This window comes from Lathamus discolor, chromosome 3 (genome assembly GCF_037157495.1).
Source record: "Lathamus discolor isolate bLatDis1 chromosome 3, bLatDis1.hap1, whole genome shotgun sequence".
NCBI lineage: Eukaryota > Metazoa > Chordata > Aves > Psittaciformes > Psittacidae > Lathamus > Lathamus discolor.
Genome location: NC_088886.1, coordinates 63,278,279 through 63,300,911, shown reverse-complemented (window position 1 = coordinate 63,300,911; position 22,633 = coordinate 63,278,279). Strand labels below are relative to the sequence as shown.

At 41.1% G+C, this 22,633-nt stretch overlaps 1 protein-coding gene across 3 annotated transcripts in view; it reads left to right on the top strand.

The window, feature by feature from the left end:
- DPYD (dihydropyrimidine dehydrogenase) overlaps positions 1 to 22,633 on the top strand; it is a 353,065-nt gene that overhangs the window by 86,306 nt on the left and 244,126 nt on the right. For all 3 annotated transcript variants that reach the window (XM_065675625.1, XM_065675624.1, XM_065675626.1), the window contains one exon: positions 15,703 to 15,790. In XM_065675625.1, the coding sequence (XP_065531697.1) occupies positions 15,703 to 15,790 (88 nt within the window). The remainder of the gene's footprint in view (positions 1 to 15,702; positions 15,791 to 22,633) is intronic.

Sequence of the window (22,633 nt, the reverse complement as noted above, 5' to 3'; positions counted from 1 at the left end):
ACTGTGCATCTTTCTGTTGCTTTTGTTGGAAACTGGGCAGTTTAGTGTGGTCATGTTTTGCAAACCAAATCGGTGTAACTTAGGTGGCTGGATTTTAGCATGTGTGAAGCACCAAAACAGATTCGTGGGGAGATTTTGTGATTCAGAGGGGCTGAAGAAGCTAGTCCTGAGTAGTGGGATGAAGAAAAGACAAAGAGCTTTTACTGTTCTTCATTCCTGTGTAATGCAGAAAGACAAACCTCTCTTGACTAGCAAAATATCCCATCCTCTGATGATGCAAAAGATTGCTTCACAGTGTAGAAAATAATGAGTAGAGGCTATTTCCAAGAACAACGTGTTTGTAGTCATAGTGTGGTTAGGACGTTTCATGCCAGTTGTGCAATGGGAGATGAAAGACTGGGTAACTCCTTCTGGTATTCTAGGATTGCAAAGGGAAAGCCAATTGTATTGACAGATTCACAAATGATCCTTTACTTGTGTTTGTTTTTTCTGTCCCACTACTTGATGTTAGTAATGGAACATGTATTAGTGACACAACTAATACAAGTGTTGGTTTGAATCTCTGTTGATATTGTGTGTCAAACTGCATAGCTTCAGTCAGAATTCAAAGATTGAAGATGAAACCTGTGTAGTTTCTGGTATCTTTAGGTACCTTTCTTGACTGAACAATATTTAACACCATCCCCATAGAAAATGCAGTCCTTGAATATACCTGCATGGGGCTGGAATGGAGTTCAAATGCAGTATCTTTCCTTCTGCTGCTTAAACTTTGGAAGCCATTATCAAGATGCCTTCATACAGGCATGCTAACTGCTTTTGAAACTGCTGACCAGACAAGTCCTTGTCTGCTAAAGCAGCAGCACCATTCACTATCAAACCTCTTACCTGTTTATAGGAACCCCAAATTGGAATGTATTCTGCTCAGATTCTAGGCAAGGTGGGGTGGGGGGAACAAGAGCTAGGCTTGACAATTGGCTTTCCTGAGCCAGGGATGCAGGGATGGAGCAGGCCGACAGGGGTAACTGTAGAGGAGGTGCTCCTGGTGGCTTCATTCGTGGTGAGAGCTGAGGTCCAGGAAAGCATTAGAGGCTTTTAGCAACAGTAATGCTCAGGACAGGGAGAGTGGTGATTGTTCGATAATAAAAAGAGCATGGGTAGAGAGCTTCAGGATTCTTACTGTAGAGAGCTTTAGCAAGAGCTGTCTGCAGGTATCCTCCTCTCCTGGCATTCGTATAGAGTACAGAAGACAATCAGCAGCCCTCACTGTTAAGGAAGAGAGACACTGGTAAAGAAGCTATACTTGTGATTGTGTTGATATCACAGGCTGTATTGTATCATAGAACAGCTAGGGTTGGAAAGGACCTCAAGATCATCCAGTTCCAACCCCCCTGCCATGGGCAGGGACACCTCACACTAAACCATGTCATGCAAGGCTCTGTCCAACCTGGCCTTGAACAACGCCAGGGATGGGGCATTCACAACCTCCCTGGGCAACCGATTCCAGTGCCTCACCACCCTCACAGTAAAGAATTTCCTCCTTATATCCAATCTAAACTTACCCTGTTTAAGTTTTAACCCATTACCCCTTGTCCTGTCACTACAGTCCCTAATGAAGAGTCCCTCCCCAGCATCCCTGTAGCCCCACTTCAGATACTGGAAGGCTCCTATAGATTGTGAGGAATGAAGCTGCTGGATGTTACCAGCTGTATTAATCAAACCCTAATAGTTCTGGGTTAGAAAAGAGCAACACTAAAATCACAGTGTCCTAAACCTGGATTGCAGGAAGAGTTGGGAAGTTGCTAATGCATACTCTGTGGAGAAAGAAGAGGTAGTAATGGATCGTGGAAGAGGAGAAGCACTTCGTACTGATTCTTAAGCTTTCTGCAGTGTGTCTGTGTGGCTGGTCTGAGGAATGCAGCATTTGAATCATTGTGGAGTCCTTATATATATATGTAGGTCTAAATTTTAACATTTTTTGTGTAATTGTTTTCAAATAACTGCATAAACACGAATTGCCAAAAGGCAGACATCTGCTCATCTGTCTCCAGAGAAACGAGCTACCCAAAGAGAAGATTTCAGTGCTTCCAGCAGGTTTGTGAGAATGCAATGCCTTTGGGAAACGGGCAAAGTCTGCTTTTTCACTTGCACTGCATTTATAGTCCTGGGATTGTTCTGCTTAGTATAGGGCTAACAATCGGAGCGTGTACAAAGAAGTCCAAGTGATCGATCAAACCGCAGTGAATCAACAGATTAAGGAGTTTTTTGTATTCATCCAAAAATTTCTCGAAGCTGCATTTCTCGGCAAAAAAAACACCCATTTCTTTTAATATTTTCCAGACAGCACTTAACTGCTGAGCCCTCACAGCAAATGTATTCATTCATATGCCATTAGCTTCAGGATGGGAGGCAATGTGACAAATACTTTGTCTTTTATATAATCTTCTTAAAAGGATGCAAAAATTCTTCCTACTTGAGCTGTAAGTGTAAAACCTAAAATGCAGGATTTTTTTTGTGCCTTCCTTTCAGTAACAAATGTTTGTCCTAGTTTTGCAAGCACAGATGAACTGATTGAGGTCTGGTTGCCACCTTCTTCACATGGGCAGGCCAGTTCCTTTCTGTGTTTAGCTCATAGATGGGGTTTTCTTTGCCAATATACATCCACCTAAAAGGCCCTGCTGCGGTGTTTAGAAATCAAACCCTTTGGAAAACGTGTTCAGAGGTGGTTGCATTGGAAAATCCTTGTAGATGATGCCTATTTTGAGTCTTGGGGTACTGTTATTTTAACTAGAATCCTTTTATTTACTGGTAAGGTGCTAAAAATAGGGAAAATGAATACTTGTGTCATTCCTGTAATCCTAAATAGATTGAGAGATCCATGAACTCTTAAATGCTTTCAAGTTGCTTATCTCTGTGGGAAACCTCAGCTGCAGATAGATAAGCAGACATAAATTTGCCATTTTTAAAGGCCATTATTCAACATACTAGGAGAAATTGCAGAGATAGTGTAAGCTCATTAGGTCATCTTGTCCAGGCTTTGGCCCATCTAACTTTATGGCAGTCCTGCTTGGTGAGATTTTAAGGTTGATTTTAAAGCTATCTTACATCCCTAATAAGTAGTGTTGCATGTAGGTGTTTTACTGCGCTGGATGAATGAAGCTGTGATAAGGCAGACGTGTGCAGTGCTTCTGTGAACGAGCCTTGCCATCAAGAGGGTCAGGTTCTAAATTAATGGTGACCACTTAGATCGATTGAAAGTGAGCCTGCATATTGCTGCTGCTGTCTCCATAAGGTTTGGTTAGAAAAAGAAGAGGAAGAAAGCCTTTTTATTTGAATTATGTATTGGTTTTATGTAAATGTCAATAGTCTGGAGAGTGACTTTTGGCTGTGTCGTTTATTTATATCATCATACTGTGAATGCTGTAAAAGTCTTCACAGTGAAGGTGATTAGAGCAAAATGTAGCTATAGCACATACATACCAATCATTCAGTCTTACTGAGTTAGTGTATTTACTTCTAGTAAACAAGTAAGACTGAGTTTTCATCTGTCTGCTATTGAAATAGTATTTATATATTTAAAGTCCATTATTGCAGCCTTTCAGCTCTTAAAAGGGGCCTGTGAGAAAGATGGGGAGAGACTTTTGAGCGGGGCCTATTGCAGCAGGACAAGGGGTGATGGGTTTAAATGGACAGAGGGAGATTCAGGCTGGATGGGAGGAAGAAGTTCTTTATAGTGACGGTGCTGAAACCCTGGCACAGGTTGCCCAGAGAGGTGGTGGATGCCCCATCCCTGGAGATGTTCCAGGCCAGGCTGGATGTGGTACTGGGCAACCTGCTCTGGTTGAAGGTGTCCCTGCTCATTGCAGGGAGTTTGACAACAGATAAGCTTTGAAGGTCCCTTCCAACCCAGACCGTTCTGTCATTAAGAATGCAACCTTGATTCTTAGTGTAATTTGTAAAGAGTTTCTCTTTGCTCTGTGCTGACAAGTATGATTTCTGTTATTGTGTGTAAAGCTCTTTTCATTTGCTGAGGGGATACTGGGTTCGAATCCTTCCTTTTTAAATAAATTTAAGGTAGAAAAGCCAAATATTTCCCTTAAACAGCAAAGCGTCCAAGAAAATGCCACCCTCTTTTAAAGCTGCCTCTGCATTAGAAGCAGGGATATATCATTTTCCTATGGCTAATATATGCAGAATGCTATGCAAATTAGAACCAAAATAGCAGGCATCTTTCCTTTTTTTTTCTGGGTCTTGATGGCAAAGCATGTTAACAAGTGACAGTGTCACTTCTCAAGGTGTCTTAGGCAAGCCTCATTATTGGCAAAAGTAGATGGAAGAGAGTCATTGTACATGCCTTATTTCTAGGGAAAATACAGGTCAATCTCAGTAACTTACCTCCTGCATGGGAAGAAGCATCTTCCTCAGGCTCACATTGGGAATGTGACTGACCTTATATCATGACTGACCATGCAACTAGTATCATGGGTTTGGAACTGATGGGAAGGCATTGTGTACAGAGGGCAGTGAAGACTGGCTTGCAAGGGCCTGGATTCTAGCCTAGGTCGCCATCAGGTCCATTCTCTGGGCAAATGGCAGGATGATTCTATGGTGGTAAAGAGAAACAGAGAATTCTTTGCCCCTCAGATCCTAAAAGTAAGGGAAGCAAACATTAGCTTGTTCTGCTTCTACTGCCTTTCCCAAGACTGCTTCTCCACCATGGCTCTTTGTTTAAATCACTCTTGGATTAGTTGTGGTGAAATTGCTGGCATGCCTGAACTGCAAGACAGATGAGCATTAGCACTGCTGGTTTGATTATTAGAGTCTTTGTGGTGCTCTAGTGAGGAAATTGGTTTCTTCTGCGTTTGTAGTTTTTAACTGACAACATTTTCTCACAGTTTCAATTCATGCATTTTAGGTGTACTTTACAGTAGGTTGTTGTGTATGTTGTTATGAAATGTATTACATGTTTTCAATGAAAAGAAATGGTAGATGTGGCTTCTGCTGTTAATGAGTTACTGTACAGAGTCAGTTGTAAGATACAGATGTTGAAGGCATTTGGAGAGAGAAAATGTCTTATGACTGAACTCGTGTGTTTTTGCTGACATAAACCCAAAGGAGATTCACTGACATTAAGATAAACAGACAAAATGTTTTGTGCTTCATATTCTGAAGAGGGGATCTACACAGGAGAAGCAGCATGCCACAGGAAAGTAATTTCTCCTAAAAAGACTAGAAGTGATCCTTGATGTAAGTCAAAAAGTCCCTAACACTTCGGGGAGATCAGTCCAGGTGAATGAAGATTATTGTGTAGAGGGCAAGCTATAATAAAACCTGTCAGTTCTGTCAACCCTTCTGTCTGAGGTCTATAGAGGATTAAAAGGATATTGAACATCATGTAACAGCTGTCTCCTGTGTGAAAGGGATCACTGTTGTGTTGAACATAAATGTGCCTGTTACAGAGCTCCATGAGGTTAGGTGTGCCTGAGCCACAAGTGGTTGCTTTGTCAGCTAAAGTGCTGCTTTCATGCACTTGAAAGAGCACAGTCCAAGTTCTAAATAGGTCGCATCAAAGTCTTACCAACAAGTGTGCTTCTTGAGCAGCTTTTGCACTACTGGCAGAATATTGGATACCGTCGCATTTGGCACACAATAAGCAAAAAGCTATATTGAGTTCTTGTGGCGTTGAGGAAATATTAATTAATAGCTGGTGTGAAGCGCAGTCAGTGTTGCCAGACAAGTTGCAAATTGACTTTTAACTGCTAACTTTTCTTATTTGGAACTCCAAAAACTCTAGGGTTGAAATGCAAAAAAGTTGTTGACAGTAATAACAGCTTTAACTGCACTGAGGTTTTCTGGGATGGTTTAATGAATTTGGAGTGTTGATTAAGACTTTTGAAACATAGAATTTCGTAATGCTTAATATGAGACAAAGGAAAAGGGAACGATGCTTCGGATGAGCATTGCTGGAAATCTGTAATATCTAAAGTGGTTGTGTTTGAAATTAAAGAGAAAAAGAGTTCTTTCAGTTCCGAAATCATAGAATCTTATCAGTGGGATTGGAAAGGACCTTAAGATCGTCCAGTTCCAAGCCCTGCCATGAGCAGGAACACCTCACACTAGAGCAGGTCACCCAAGGGTAATGAACTGGAGGAAATATTATACCTGATATATCCTTTACTTATAAGATGAAGGTTTCTTTGTTGCTCTTTAAGTTTTAGTATTTGTAAGAACGAAGTATGAAAACTGGATAGCTACTCGGCTTATGGAATGGATTCCTAGGAATATGGAATATATTCCTAGGATAAAGGTGGCCCTCAGGTTCTTTATCGCAGACTTCAGTAGTTATATCATGGACTAGATGATCTCCAAAGGTCCCTTCCAACCCCTAGTGATTCTGTGATCATCTGCTTTTCTCTAAGCATTCATGTATTTGACCAGTGGTGTGGGTATAAAGGTAAAGCTGAAAATTAAACTCGGGATAAGTAGATTTTTCTACCCAGAATGTATCCTGCACTTTTCTGTGTTGGTAAGTTCAGCCTTATTTCCTCTTACATGGATTTTAAATAACTGAGGTTGAAGACCCGGATTCCCATATACCTTTTCTTTCATTCTTTCACTTCAGTCTTAAAGCTAGTATTATGTACTAAGGAAGTTCCCAACATCATTTTCCAGAGAGCAGTGGTAACTTCTTAGCCAAGCACTTGGTGGGAGCAGTGAGGCCATGGAACAGGTATATAGGATGTGTGGGCTGACTGCAGGACCTAAACTTAAATCCTGATTTTAATATGAATTCAAGCACCACATTTGTTGACTCTTGAGTTACAACACATCTGGTGACATTCAGTGGTTTATATGACACTGTGTAAACTCTGTAGTTTTATACAGAGCTCTTACGGGATTGTTTTTAACTTATTAATCCCACCTGCAAGGTGAAACAGCCGAGCTTTCATAGAAGGTTTTGTTTAAAAAAAAGGTTAGAAAGAGATATGCAAAAGTAAGAGACTTACTGTTTTATCTAACTCAGCCCCGCACCCCAAGGCCACCTTTGGGTCAGCTTTTAAAGCCAGTGGTTGAATCAATGTATTGAATTGTTAAAGCTAATTGAGACCAATATCTAGCTTGTTATTCCTGGGAATAGCAGAAAATGTTTCAAGTTAAATACAACCTTTTTAAAGAGGTGCAGTGATAGTGTGGGACAGGATATCGAGAAAGAGGCCAACCAGAATGCATTAGGGAGGTGCCACAGTTTAACAGATGAGAAACTAAAGAGGTGAGAAGACCAGAAGTCTCCCAAGCACATCAGGTGCTGCTCCCCATGATAGTTTTCTGTGACAGACAGCACCCAAACTGGCAACTGCTACTTGAGAATAACCTCAAATTCTTCTTGATGGAAACCAGGTTGGTCTTGCTGGGGCTCGTAGCTGCTGTCTTTTTAGTACCTAGAGCTGAAGTCTGACTTCCTTACCAGATGGAAACCTAGTGACACCACTCTGTCAAAAATGAAAATTGAAGCAGCATTTCATGTACCATGGTCCTGGTTGGAGCAGAAAGAGAAGGTTATTCTTTTTAATAGCCCCTTCTGAAATCTAGAATGCTGATAAACTAGAAAGAAACCTTTGTCGATTGAAAATGAATGTGAGAAATGGAGAAGAATAACATTCAAATGAAGAATCAGAGGTTCATTTTGTGTCTTAAGTCATAGAGGCTGAGGTGGAATAATTGCTGCGGTAAAAGCTGGTAGATGGGTTTGATAATAGAGAGCTGAGTGGTAACTGAGTCTGCACATACTTGTGAGGAGCTGTATGGTTGACATATCCCATTTAAGATCTACCATGAAGGAGGAAGAACAAATAGGTTTTGACACTCACTGGACTTCGTGCCTTTCTGCCATCTGAGAGCATTATGTTCCTGCACCACAGCAATAATGTTTTGTGAGTCAGTATCATAATAACTTTGGTTTTGAAGTCAGAATGTTGTAGAGCAGTGTGTAACAAATGGATTGTAAAAACGATGTGTGGCTTTAAGGATGCTGTAAAGGGATTGTCGTGGTAAAACTCCAAAGAAGAGGTGTTCAGCGTGGAAGTGAAGGAGCTAGTGAAAGGTATTCCAGTTTAGTACTGGTGATGTTAAAATACATTTTAGTAATAGTGTTGGTTAGGATGAGCTGCATATAACATAGTTCCCAGTCGAAATGTGAACCATTTATTTGATTTGCTTGCTCACAGATTGAGTCTGTGAGAAAGCAGAAGATGGTTGAAATGATTTGCATTATATATAAAACCAATGTTTTGATCTCTGATATGTCAAAAGGATGCTCCAGCTTTTCTCATTTGGCATGTGCTGATATACATGCTTTGTGCTATGATGTTCTGTAAGCCACACTGCGTTGTCTATTTTTAATCAACTCTAATTTATGGAGCAGCTTTATTCCATAACGTTATAAATTGGAGAGATAGGATTAAAATAATGCTATACAAGCTATATGAAATGAAGTGGGTGAAAGGCAGTAGTCTTTGGGGCTATATTGCAATATGGTAAGTGGAAAACTTCTGTGTCACAGTAAAAGGACAGGAGGAATTGAAGAGCAGACAGGATATATTTTCCCATGAAGTGACTCGGAGCAAACTCCTACACCACTTTTGCAAATACCTGCTGGCAGGCATTGGATCGCATTATTTATGTTATCAGTGTTATCCATTAAAACGGAGTTATGCTGAAGGATGATAAAAAGTTATAGGACAGAGAAGTGGAACAGCTTTGGATGAATGGTGAAAGAAGACTGCAGAAAACATAAAACAGCCAAGCAGATGCAAAGGGGAGAGGAGAGTTCCTGCACTCAAGGGGGATTCAGAAGTAGATGAGAAAAGAAGATTTATGGTTGTGGAGAGAAGAAAAGAGAAAGATGAGTCACTGATGAATGGAATGATTTGGAGTCTATGTCCATATGATTCAGTACCTCTTAAGTGTCCAAAAATAACCTTGTCTGTAAGTGCCATTATTCTGCACTAGGGTAGGAGGTTTTTGTGTCTGAAGACTAACTTTCAACTCAGAGTATTTCTTCCTTTCAATAAAAAGCACCTCCCTTACACCTCCTGTAGCTGCCAGCAGCAGTGTCATAGCTGTCTCTACTGCTGTAGAGTGCCTCTATTTAAGACTTGCTTCATCTGGTCATCATAACTTACTGATGGAGAAGTTGTCCCATTTTCTATGGGTCTGCAGAAGGCTCACGGGACTCCCAGGTGATTAAAGAGGCAACAGTGATGATGTGGGAGTCTTTCCTTCTTTCTTCAGGTGGGAACTACTATTGCCAATGGAAGTGATACTGAATGTTTTGTTCCTTATGGTTCTTGTGCATTGCTAACAGGCTGGGCATTTCTCCTTCTAGTATTACATAGTCAGGACCATGCTACCTGCTGGTTTGTATTGTCTGTGTTCACTGCCTTTTATACAGTTTCCAGTGCCCTTTGTGTCAGACATGTTTCTTGGGGATTCGATCTCTTTCTCTTATGGTCCAAAATGATGTCTTCATTGTTGATTTGAATTTCAGATGATTTATCTCCGTTGTCACATTGCACATACACCACAGAGCTCTCAGCCTGGCATGTAGAGTCCCTTTGTCGGCTTCTTGACTTTGAATGAAAACAAATACTCTTCTTAAGTTATCATTTGTCTTTGGCACTCATCACACTGCTGCCAGCTGTAGGTTCTCACCAATTGCTTGCTATTGGTGAGGATCTGTATTGGGACATCTGTTGAAATGAGTGTATGCATGTCCTAGTCTCTGGTTAGGGTTGTCCTTGACCCTGTTGAAGTACAGCCAGATGAAATAGGGAAGAGAAAGCTGAAGATCAGCCATATGCGGTTAAAGGATTGAACGTCAAGGGAAGATCTTAAGGGATGCTCTTCACTTCTGTTGTCAAAAGCAGTGGGCATTCAACTTGAGAACTGATTTGTTTGGAAATACAGATTTACTTCTTCCTTATGTGTGCCTTCTTCTACTGTTTACCCTCTCCTACTCAGGGTTTAGAGGGTGTTGCAAGACACTTGGAACCAAGAGTAGCCTTGACATGGGAACTGGGTCTGCTGTGCAAACTGGCCTCTAGTTCGTTGGGTGGAATCAGCTCTCCCATTCTCCTAAAATTGAGTGACCAAGGCATCAGGAAGTGGATACAGAGCATCATTGTGAGGCCTTAGTAAAACTGCTGCATGGGTATTCTCTGCCTAGGGGATAAAGTTCTAGAAACTTCTACAAATAGTAGAGCTGGAAGCCTTTTTTCAAAATGAGTCTTTATGTCCTGCAGAAAGCCACATAAATGCATTAGGATTTCATCTGCTTCCAAACCGCTGCCAACACTAAGCATGATAAAGGTTATTTGGACCTGTTTTGTGATGGATGAGAATTTGATAGGTTATCAGCAGCAATCTGTTGTCAAATATTCCTCCAGATGATCTTTTTGACACCTGGCCTTCCAGCACACATTTGACTGCACTTCAGGTAATATTATTGCCAGGTAGACAATCCGTCACTGCAGGTTTAGGTAATGATAGAATTAAATGTCCCCGCTTTATTTAAAAGCGAAAACATGGGAAGAGGTGGTCTAGACCTAGAAATCAGACTGTCTGGTGCTCAGATGTTTTAACTTTAGAATAAAACACGGTAATACTTTAACAGTGAAACAATGAAAACTATTACTTGAAAATTAGTCTTGGCTTATAGCTTCCTTTGCTGCTGTGTACACGAAAGTAGAGAACTGGTTTCTGGTATCATTTTTTTCCTAAGGGAAAGATTTGGATAGAGAAATTTGCTACTTTTTTTATCCTTTCTTTTCCTCATTTGCTTTCTATTCCTTTTTAAGCACAGATATACCTCATGGCTTCTTGCATCTTTTATCCCAACGGGTACTGTGTGTTCCAGAAATTTGCAACTTTTATTTGGCTGTTCCATTTTCCCTTTTTTTGTTCCACTGGGAAATAAAAATCACCACTTCTGAAGTGCCTTTTCCTTTTGTCATCTCGGATGTTCGTCGTCTGCTGCTTTCTGTGTTGTGGAGTGGGTTTTGGGGGTGGTTGGTGGGGTTTTTGTGTTGGGGTTGGGTTTTATTAGTACCCATGCTAGTGGAGGTTGATTGAATGGATTTGTGTTTGTGAATGGCTTTAGGTGTTTAGTTTGCCCTGACAAAACGGATAGTATAACCCTGATAGCTGATAATGTTGGGCTACTGCATAAGCATCGTTTGCTTGCATTATTGTGTGCCTGAGAGAGATTTACAAGCGTGCTCACCTGAATAAATAACTTGAGTTTTGCAACATTGAAACAGAAGAAGTTAAAGATTTGAAGTTCACTGGGGATACATATGTATAATTTAACACTGTTGGGTAAAAGATGTAAATTTTGAGCTTGGATGTGTGGGAAACATGATTTTCTGTCGTTACATACTCACAGGCATGTCTCTAAAGTGATGCCAAATTATAATATTTGCATAAATATTTATATAAATATGCTATAGTTGCATAGCATTGGTAGGGGGTTTATAGCTAACTTAATTTACCATTTCACTATGAGACTGGGTTGAAGTAACAGCTAAGTGCTTCCAGAATGGAAAATAGCATTCCTTTGAGTTCCTCGAGTTTGGGTTTTAGCGATGCAGATTCTGGTGTTGCCTTTTACATGGAAATCAATATGCATGTGAAGTGAATATTGTGAATTGCATCTTTTAACATACAACATCTAGGCTCTGTGTTTCTGAAGTAGATGCTGTTCCATGAACAAATAGGGGAAAAAATGATAATAGGGTGTTGGAAGGATTTTCTCCTATATTTTTACTAAGACATGCTGCACTATATATGCTAAGATTAGCATAGGTCTGGCTTTGTCTGATGCTTTGTGTATATATGCAGCCCAGAATAATCAGACCACTTAAAACCACAGGTGTTTCATTTCTGTGGGTGGCTTTTGCGGGGTTTGGGGTTTTATTTTGGGAGGGGGGATGTTTGTTTTGCCTTTTGCTGTAGCAAATTATGATCATGGAGCTCTTCATTGCAATTTGGTGAAGGAGAGAAATGGAATCTCAATTTCTACCTTGTTGTTCACATTATCTTGAGCTAAAAGCAGAGAAGTGGAATAACCTTGTAGAACAACAGAGTGGGAATTCCCAGGGTGGGAATACACTTCCAGAAAAAGGAAAGGAGTGTAATACTTAACTGTTTCTTCATATGGGACATGTGGGATTTCTTCACATGGGGACATACATGCGGAATTGAAGCTTGTGGTAATTGTTGGTGTGTTCTTATCAGCGTGGTATTTTGATGTGATGTTTGGAAGGATCAATCCCTTGCAGCAATTTACGTAATAACTTTGTGTTGGGTGATTCTCCTATTTTTCTTTACACTTTTTTTCTTGTGCCTGGTTCACTAAATTGCAATACCTTTGCTCCTCGGTACAGTAAATGTACTCGGTAATATCTATTATGGTACAGTCAAAGGATAATTTATTGTTAGATAGGAAAGTAGGTCAACACTAATGTCACTTGATGATCAACCCCCCAAGTTTAATAAAACACCTCACCAGCATGTATTCCGCACAGTGCTTGATGTTTTATTAGGACTACAGTACCTTACAGTACCTAGCTAGAGCGGGAGTGTAATTACTGAGCTGTCAGGGTGATAAGTGGGATTAATGGCAGGCTGGTGCACTTTAGTCTGCAGAGTGCTCAGAGAAGCAGAAGATGGTATTATTATAAGAGAAAGTCTGGCCTGGCATATTCATGGCACCCTTCCCTCCTCCCCAAAACTCACATTCCAGTTTGCGTTACCACCACCACCACCACCCCCCCTCCCAGTAGCTGACATTTCCAACAGCTGTTACTTGTGGAAACAGATCAAAAATCCAAAGAAAAATAATGTGGTGAAGATGCTTGTTAGCCACAATGGGGAATGTGTGCACTGCTTGTCATAGAATGTACAGAGTCAGACTGGGTTGGGTTGGAAGGGATCCTAAAGCTCATCCAGTTCCAACGCCTGCCACGGGCAGGGACACCTTCCACTAGAGCAGGGTGCTCCAAGCCCCTGTGTCCAACCTGGCCTTGAACACTGCCAGGGATGGGGCAGCCACAGCTTCTCTGGGCACCCTGTGCCAGCACCTCAGCACCCTCACAGGGAAGAGCTTCTGCTTAGATCTAACCTGAACTTCCCCTGTTTCAGTGTGAACCCATCACCCCTTGTCCTATCCCTACAGTCCCTGATGAAGAGTCCCTCTCTGCACCCTTGGAGCCCCCTTCAGACACTGGAAGCTGTTCTGAGGTCTCCACACAGCCTTATACTGCTAGGTGCCATTCTAGTAATTTTTGACATGAAATTATTCTCTATATAATCGACGTAAATGCTTTTTATGTAAAATGCCATTCTTTTGGTCTTGGACACAGGACTGTTGTATTTTAAAGGGAACTGTGTTCAGGAAAGTGAAGATCAAAAAGTCAGAATAGGATTGTTGCCTTTTTTGAACATGTGATTTTTCTATGTCTTTTCTGACTACCTACTAGGCAAAATGATCATCCGAGCCCTCATACTCGTGTATTTTGTCTAGTGTATGTCGTTTTTCTCTGGCTTCTAGTACTAAAACTTTGCTGCCTTTCAGTCTGCTTAGAATGCTAAGACTTCTTGACTCAGTGCTTTGGCCACATCCACCCTCTGAGGTCCCCACTGGCCTGCTTTTGCTTGTTAAGGCATTCAGAACATGGGTCTGTCAGTGGGTAGTGCTGGGCAGCGTATACTTAAGGTGTATTGAAGTCACAGCTAAACTTACTGTGCTCTTCTGCCAGAGCCCTCTGCCGTCTGGCTATATGAACTAGTAACCCGCTCTGGTGTTGAACCGGGATTTGGCTTTATCAGATTTCTTAGCTTTTGCAGCCTCTGAGACCTTTTTTCCTTTATATATATCCCCTGGGATCTTTTCCCCATCACTACTAGTTCTGTGAGAGAATCCGGACAGCCTCTACCAACTGCCTTCACATTTTGCTGGTGCCATGGTGCTTCAGTACCCAGCCAGATGATAGTGAATAGGAAGGTGAAAGATTAATCTTTTGCTGAACTGGCTTGGTCTCCTCTTTTATTCCACTCTTAATTGAAAAAACCCAACCAAAATATCCCCAAAGCAAACCAAAAGCAGTGTCTGTGATTGACTATCAGGCCAGTTTTTCACTGCGGGTATTTGAAACATTTCATTCCTTTTCATATGCTTGTCATTTCCTTGTGCATGTAGTCCACGGGTCTCTTGCAGATGTTCTGTGGTTGAAAATACCCAGTTCCAGTAACAAGTACCACTCCTAAAGGTGGACTAGTGGAACTTCAGTAGTTGTGCTCAGATAATACATAAAACCCAGGTTTTATTTCCTTTGCCATAGATTGTAAAACCCACAGTGAATTTACATGAATTCTGTCTGATAAAGAAATGATATTGAAGAAGCATCTGGGATAACTGAATGAGTTCTGAGATAGTGGTAGTGTGGCATTTGACCTGTGATATTGATGCGATTGAATGCTCCATCCCTGGCAGTGTTCAAGGCCAGGTTGGACAGAGCTTTGGGTGACGTGGTCTAGTGTGAGGTGTTGCTGCCCATGGCAGGGGTTAGAACTGGATGATCTTAAGGTCCCTTCCAACCCAAACCAGTCTACGATTCTATATGTAAAACCGAAAGTGTGTACAAGTACCTTTGTGTTTAGTAGAGAACCATTTTACTCTTTAGGCTGACTTTTTACCTTTGTTTTTTAATTTATTGTTACATTTCCTTACTGCAGATTGCATAGAATACCCCAAGAGCTTAATTCTTAGATGGGACTTGCGCAAGCAACCAGAGTGGTACTTCACTGTGTATATCACTGTTAGTGACATGGGTTAGTGGTGGCCTTGGCAGTGCTGGGGTAATGGTTGGGCTTGATGATCTTAAAGGTCTTTCCCAACCTGTTTGATTCTATGCTTCTGTCCTCATGGATGACTAAGCAGGAACAGCTAATAATTCCTTGCTACTTACTTGTGGTTTAATATACAGTTCGGTTTTGTCATTAGAGATGACAAGAAGATCATTTTGGGGATTTCCATTGGGAATCTTCAATAGTCTCATTGACTCTAATGTCAATAGCATTGTTTTCAGAGGTCACAAATGTTGCAGGAAACTCGTAGAGAAGTGACTTGAAAGTTTATCAACATTCTAAGTCTTTGGCACATACAGGACAAAGTAATTCTGCTGTGGAAATACTGTTGCTTTTGCATGTCTGATAATCCAACCTCCAGAATGTAATCCACAGTGACACTTCCAGCACTACATGAATACATTCAGGCTCCCAGCACAGATGTTTTTCAAATAGAAGAATGATATGGTCAGAAGTTGAGCAATCTTGGATGCCAGGGGAAAAGTGACTTCTATGTAATTAGGCATTGTTTCCTAATACTGGGACATCTGTAGTCCATATGTCTATAACTGCATCCTACTGCCTGCCTTTGTAAAACGGAGTCAACAGAACATAACCAGTCAGTGTTGAATGCAAATCAATAATGATCATGTTTTAATTTTGAGGTTTTTAAATAGAAATTTAATGAAGATGCTCTCTATTATTCCTTTGTGGCTTATCTTCTACCATGCTAACTTGAAAACCTTATTGGCAGCGCTTGTGTTCCACATCTCCTTGACATGTTTTCCTTTATTCCTGTAGATGCTTAAAGTGTGCAGATGCCCCCTGTCAGAAGAGTTGCCCAACTAATCTGGACATCAAGTCATTCATCACAAGTATTGCGAACAAGGTAACATCAGGCTTGGAACATGGAATTAGGTAGCACCAGTCCTGTTACTGAGATTGTGTTTCAAGGTTTCTCTTTACGAAGTCTTAAAACAAATAGTTTTTACAACAGATGCTTTAAAGTCGATCAGCTTTTAGTTGGTTTTAGTTCTGTTCTGGGCCTGGACAGATAATGGGTAGAGCAAATCAGGTTACTTTCCGCTGATGTTTTGGGGTTTGATGCTTTTCAAACGCAATGATATTCCAAACCCCTGAGCATTGCAATGTAATTATTGAACCTTGCTGCTACCTGAGGAATTACTGTTGAAAAGCTTTTTGGTTTTGGGGTTTTTTTTTAAGAAGTGATGATAGTTTGAATTTGCTTTGGGCAGCAGTTTGGCACAAAGGTGGTTATCTCAAGGAATGTTTTCCTGCAGTTTATAGTAAGAGGCTCTGATGAGTGCAAATGTAGTCCCCCACTTAGACTATTAATACAATACAACAGGAATAAAGAGAACCCCTCTTTGGAGGTCCTGTACCTTTTCCTTTCTTAATAGGTTGTTATACTGTAATCATCACGAAATCTTCAAAACATGAAGACATTATTTGGATTTGTGATTTACAGTTGACTTTTAACAGTCAGAACTAGAAACAAGGATGACATCAAAGTTGACGTGACAAGATTAATTAGGCTGCCTTGGATAGCCTAAAGATGAGTAGATACTGACTGCCTCATACCTTTTAAAATGTGCTTCCCCTCATTAGGTGCCATGTGATTTATTTGTCTGGAGAAGTCCAATTAGACTCATAATCTACTGGGGGTGCTACAGAGGTTTTTCTGGCTGCATTTTATGCTCTAACATGTCTCATTTAGCTGCAGCTGAAAGGGCCAACACAGGTAAAGCCCGAGTGAAGTGGGCAGCAGCAGCACTGCCGTGTGCAAGTTAACAGCCACGTTGCTTTTACTACACAGTGTGTTGTAGTATAAGAAGAGAAGTCACTGGTAAATTCTGCACCTTAGCAAGAAACATTAGGATAAGAGGAGATATTAAGGTACATGTATCAATTATAACATTAACTGTGTGTTGATATGGTTTGCAGTAATTGGTATTATGTCCAGCATGTGCATGTATCCTGTCACTGCAGCATTTATTTGCCTGAATGTAGGTATCTGTTTGCAGCCATACTATACTCTGTGTTGTACTGCTGCTTATTACCTCTTCAGGAATCATGAAGCAGGCAAACAGAAGAGAGAAGGGACAAGGCAGTAATGAAACTGCCTGTCTCCATCTCACCATTGTGCTGTAGCTTGTTTAGGTAACCTAAAGCAAATTTTATGCAAGTATTTTAGCAGGATGGTGTTTTCTTAGTAAGAAATGAATTATGTGTTGCTTGGAGTAGGATAGGGTGATGTGTTGAGGAAAGGAAAAGGGCCTGATCATCCACCACTAAAGCTGGGAATAAGGAAGCAGGGAAGATGGGCTCAAGAGTGCCACAGAAGATGTGAGAAGGACTAGGTCTTAATAGGTCCAGATTTAAGCTGTCAGACTGTCAGTGATCAACCTTACAGAGTTTGGGCTGTTTGATGATATTAAATCATCTTGGAAGTTACAGATGTCGGGGTTTTGCCCTGAGCAGGTGACCTGATCACTTGCTGCTTTATCAGGAAATCCTGCTCTAAAAAAGCATCACCAGTGTACTGCTATTCCCTCGGGAGGCTGAATAATCTTTACGGAAAAAAAAGAGAGTATCTTAGATTACTGAAATGTTATCTCCAGCCTTTCTTTTTGGACCCTATCCCTGTCTATCCATAGCTACTGTATCGACTCTGAAACTAGTTTGTATGAAATGTATACAGCAGTTTTGGTAACTGCTTTTACCTCCTGTTGATGCCTGATAATTGCTTAGACAGCAGGAAGCATCCACACGCAGGAAACTTTAATAAGTCAGGTACTTGTTTTCTGCTAGCCAAGATGTTAGGATGGGAAATTGCATCCTTCTGTGAATTCCAGTTCCAAGTGTGAGTTTACATCGTCTTACCCATTGCTTTCTCCCCTTATCCTGTTGGAAGAAATCCAATATAACCTGGTTGTGGAAGGATTCCTCTGCAAGAGCTATAGTGCTGACTTAACCAATCAAACAGAAAGCCAACACAACCCCCCAAAACCTCAAATCAAAAACCTAAAAGTGAGGAAACCCCACAACCAAACATGTTGAGATGCGCCATCCCTGGAGACACTCAAGGTCAGGCTGGGTGTGGTTCTGGGCAACTTGATCTGGTTGAAGGTGTCTCTGCTCATTGCAGGGGCTAGACTGGATGAACTTTGAAGGTCCATCCAACCCAAACCATTCTGTGATCCTATGCTTAGCGAAGAGCTGAAGTCATGGGCTGAGAATCAAGTCCTGCACATCTGTGGCCTCCATGTCAGTGTCTGTGCCTTCTGCGATTCATGTACCAAGCATCTTCTTGGGGAAATAAATCTCCGTTCTTCCTCAAAAATAACTGTCAATTCTTCTGGTTTCCCTTAGGAATAGGATTTCTTTTTCCAAGTATGGGTGTGTGCTACTGTTTTTACACTACTACGCTTTGAAACTCCTGTTTTGTGCCAAGCAAGCCGTAGATAGAAGGTGGCAGTTGAGACAGGAAACCTGAAGTCATGACCCTGTCAGAGCCTGAGAGCCATTACCATGGCTGCTCCTGCAGTGTCCTCTCCCCTCTTGTGCTGTCACTGTGGTGCCTAGGCTTCCTGCACCATACACTTTTAAAGCAGATAGAAAACAAGACAAGCACGCTCAAAATTCCTAATTTGATAAGTTTTTAATGGAACCAATAAGGAATTTTTCACTTTTTAATGCATTTCCCCCTAAACTTTTATTGTCAGAATCAGTCAGGTATCATGCAGCAATCTGCTTGCCGAATAGTTTTGTGTGAATGTCATAAAAGTATTTATTTCACGTGATCAAGGATATTTTACATGTTGAAAATACATTTCAAATGGGTAAATACAGTTTTGTCTGGTTTCACCTTGTAAATAAGCTTTTCATTTTTAATCCAAAATCTCATCGATGTATCTGGGAGCTTTGAGACAAAAAGGAACAGGTGAAATATAGAACATTCAGGTATTTGAGGTCAGTAAACTGGGGTATACTTTCTACGCTTATTGAACTCCCTGTCCTGCTTCTGAAGCTGTCTTCATCACTCGAGAAACTCCCTTCACCAGGTTACCTTTCTACTTGTTTAGGAGGGAAACAGTTCAATATATCCCTGGTCCTCATCCCTGTGTAAGCAGTGAGCAGGATTGCGCGCAGGTATTCATTTAAACACAATTTATTATTAATACAGAGTATTTAGACAGCGGCGTACTGCAAATGAATTACTTTGTCAGGTATTTAAGAGGTCCATTGTACGTAGTTTGTTTTGTTGGCAAACTGCTCCAGCAATCTTAAAAGGTCAGGGATTCTTGTTCTCTTAAGCCTGAGGCTTTTTAGATATTTACAAGCCATGTACAATGTAGCTGTTGTGGCTGTTCTGTTGTTAGACCTGAGCTCAGGAGTAGAAGACAGGGGAGGAGGGGTTGTTTCTGGGTTGAGAGGGTAATTGAATTGCCAGACTCAATGAGCCTCGAGCCTCTTTGAGAAGAAGGATGTCACTTATGCTGTATTGTGCTCGCTGCTGTGACACGGTGGAGTTTAGGCCACAGCTTCCATCCCCTTTTCCCCATACAAACTGGATTACAACTCCACTTTATAAAGGTACAATCTATTCTATTGTGTCTTTCCAATCAGTGTTTCTTCTTGCAGTTGTGTCTCTCAGAGGCCAGACTTCAAATTCACCATGTGCCCATCACTTCTTTTGTTTCTAAACATCACCATGGCACCAAACAAGTATTCTGACTTCCAGCTGCCCTCTCTTTAAATACATCCTCCTCATTGCAGAGTGCATGTTCTTTGTTTTACAGTGCACAGGTGCCATCTTAGTTATTTCTTTCTTTAAAAAGGAAAACCCAATAAGAATAGAAAGCATTCAGCTGCTGCAGAGGCAAGTTTTGTTCTAGCCCTGAGCGAGCACCAGGGGTGAGTTTAGGATTTTATGTCCTCTTTTCCCTGTATTGATACATCAAAGCAAAAAGGACTTGGTAAAATGGACTTCCAGCACCCATCACCCTTTAGAGCTGGCACAATCAAATCCTGTGCAGCAGCAGACAATCCTAGAGCTTTCCAGAAGCAACTCTCATCCTGAGCACTTGCAGCTTGTCCAGCTTACCTCTTGTGAGCAGAAGTGTGTGTCAGAGGACGCTGCCCATCAGCAAGCAGCAGCTCTGCCTTTGTGGCGTTCTGTGAGACTAGGAGCTTGTGATCAGACACCTTTATGGTTGAGTAGTTGCATTGAAAAACAACTTGTTGGTGCAGTTCAGGCATGGGGATATGAAGTTATATGACATGGCCCAGGCATAAAGAGCGAGTGAGTCAGCCTTGATAGTCTGAGTCAATAATGAAGAATTAGGGGTGCAGAAGTAGCTTTTGTGGTATCAGTACTCCGAAATCACACTTTGTCACTGAAACTCTCTGTTCTCACATTTTTATCTCAAGTCGTACTTGATTACGACGATTCCTGACACTGAGTCAACAGTTTCCTTCTTGTTCTGAAAGACCATCTTCTCCCAAATCCCTGAATGATAAAGACAAACTGGTCTGAACTGACACAGCAACCGTTTTCTAACAGACTTTATAGGTACATGTAAGCCTTCTGGTGAGCAGCATTAAAAAACCGCAAAACAACCACCAACCCCTCCCCAGGTAACCCCGAGTCCCCAAACCAGCAAAGCCACACTGCCCTCTGGATAAAAGGTTGTCCCTGGACTATGCAAAATGCTGGAAGGGAAATGGAGAGAGAAATGAATGCCAGGGAAAGTTGTGAATCACAAGTAGATTTTCGGATTTCAGGCTTAAGTTTCAATAAACCCAAAGGAAATGTGTGGGGTTTTCAGGAAGGAAATTCATTTATTCAAGGGAGGAGTGGGAGAGGGAACAAACTGGACCATAGAGATGGATACCAAAGGCTAAAGGTGAATCCGATGTTTAGGAGATTGAGGGAGTAAAGGTAGAAGTGTTTGTGGTAATATACTCGAAATGGGAAAGAAAGAAAAGAGCATGGAAAAGGAAGGCAGGAGACAAAAAGCTGCGGGATCATTAAGGGAAAATGAAGTAAAGGAGAAGGGAAAAGGGTGGAGAGGATTCTGACAGGTGAGAGGAGCAGAATGATGGTTTTTCTGTGCCAGGAGAACTCTGAGTAAATTAACAAAGGACATCTCTATGCCATTGCAAAGGCTGTAGAAACTCATGAGTCACAGTTCATATGTAAAACGTTATAAGTGGGATCCTGTTAATACAATGAAGGATTGTGGAAGTCAGAAAGCTGCTCGATGATTGGGAATAATTATATCTAGGTATGCATCACAATTAATCTTTAAGTACTCCTCTGGGGCCCCGGCTTTGGGAAAGGGCTGTTTTATTCCGCTTTCTCTGTTCATCTTTGTATATTCCAGGTCACTAAATACAAAAACCCCACATTTTCAAGGAAAAAGTAGTAATGGTGTTAAATTGATGCACTCGAAACAGTGACTTTTCTTGAGATGTCTGTTTGTACTTAGTGTAATGGAATGGCTGACAGCTGGTTTCAGTTGCCATCGTGTAATTATGTAGAATAGACTTTTGCGATGACACTATGTCAATTAAGGAATCTCTCACATTCTAGACTACAAAGGACAAAATGACAGTACAAGATATTCCTTCCGTTCTTCCTCATAGAAAGATAGTGACACTGTGTGAAATTACAGCCCCGTTCCGATGACACGAGTCAAAGGATGTGCAAGATTTTGGGATTGATTAAAACTCATCAGCATTATAATACAGAATATGTATGATTGGGAGAAGTTGCCGTTCTGTTGTGTTCCTTCTTCTTTGGGAGGTATTGGGGGGGGGCGGTGACAGACTCGGGGGCGTTTCTTGTACTGTTTGAACTGGTGTGTGTCAGTGTGAAAAATGCTTCTTATATAACAACGTACTTTAAATAGTGGCTCTTTGCTATGTGGAAGTATTTCAATCCCATCTATCTTGAGGAAGTCTTAAAGCCATCACAGAACATGAGCGGGGATAGGAGGTGGTGATATTTCCCCGTGGTTTTTTGCTGCATCTCCCTTTTCTTAAACTAAACCCGGATGAAAAGGGAATTACTGCTTTTTTCCATCTTTCCTCTGAAAGTCTTCACTCTGTCCCCAAAATCCTGATGGAGTCAGTGTGTTCATTCTTATTACACAAAGCATCATAATGCATATTCTTCATTGTTTCGGGAGAAAACGGCTTTATCAGAACACCCTGATGCATAATGAATTTATGTAAACAGTTCTTGAATTGAATTGAACAAAAAGTTGCTATGAGCATTTCCTGATAGTAAACGCAGTTGCTTCTGATCTCTCAGTATTGATCCTATGTGTTCTAATAGGGTTTTTTTCCAACTAAAACCCAGTCTCATTTGCATGCAAATTATATAATGCTTCCAAATGATACATGTGGAGATCCTCCTCTGCCTGGTTTCCACTGAATATTGATGTCTGTTTAAGGCTTCTTTTTGTTCCCTGTGTTAGCAGTGTAGTATTTATTGACATTTTGATGTAGGAAAACACAGAACATCCTATCCAGTTAGATTCATTTATTTCTATGGAAGTGCACACGACAAAAGGATTCTATGAACAAAGGCAGGAGCAGACATTCACCTCATTAAAAGATTCAGAAACATTCTAGTTTTTAGACTTGCCTCCTCTGTGACGTCTGTATGAAACCAGTTCACTGAGTCATCTTATTAGTTCAG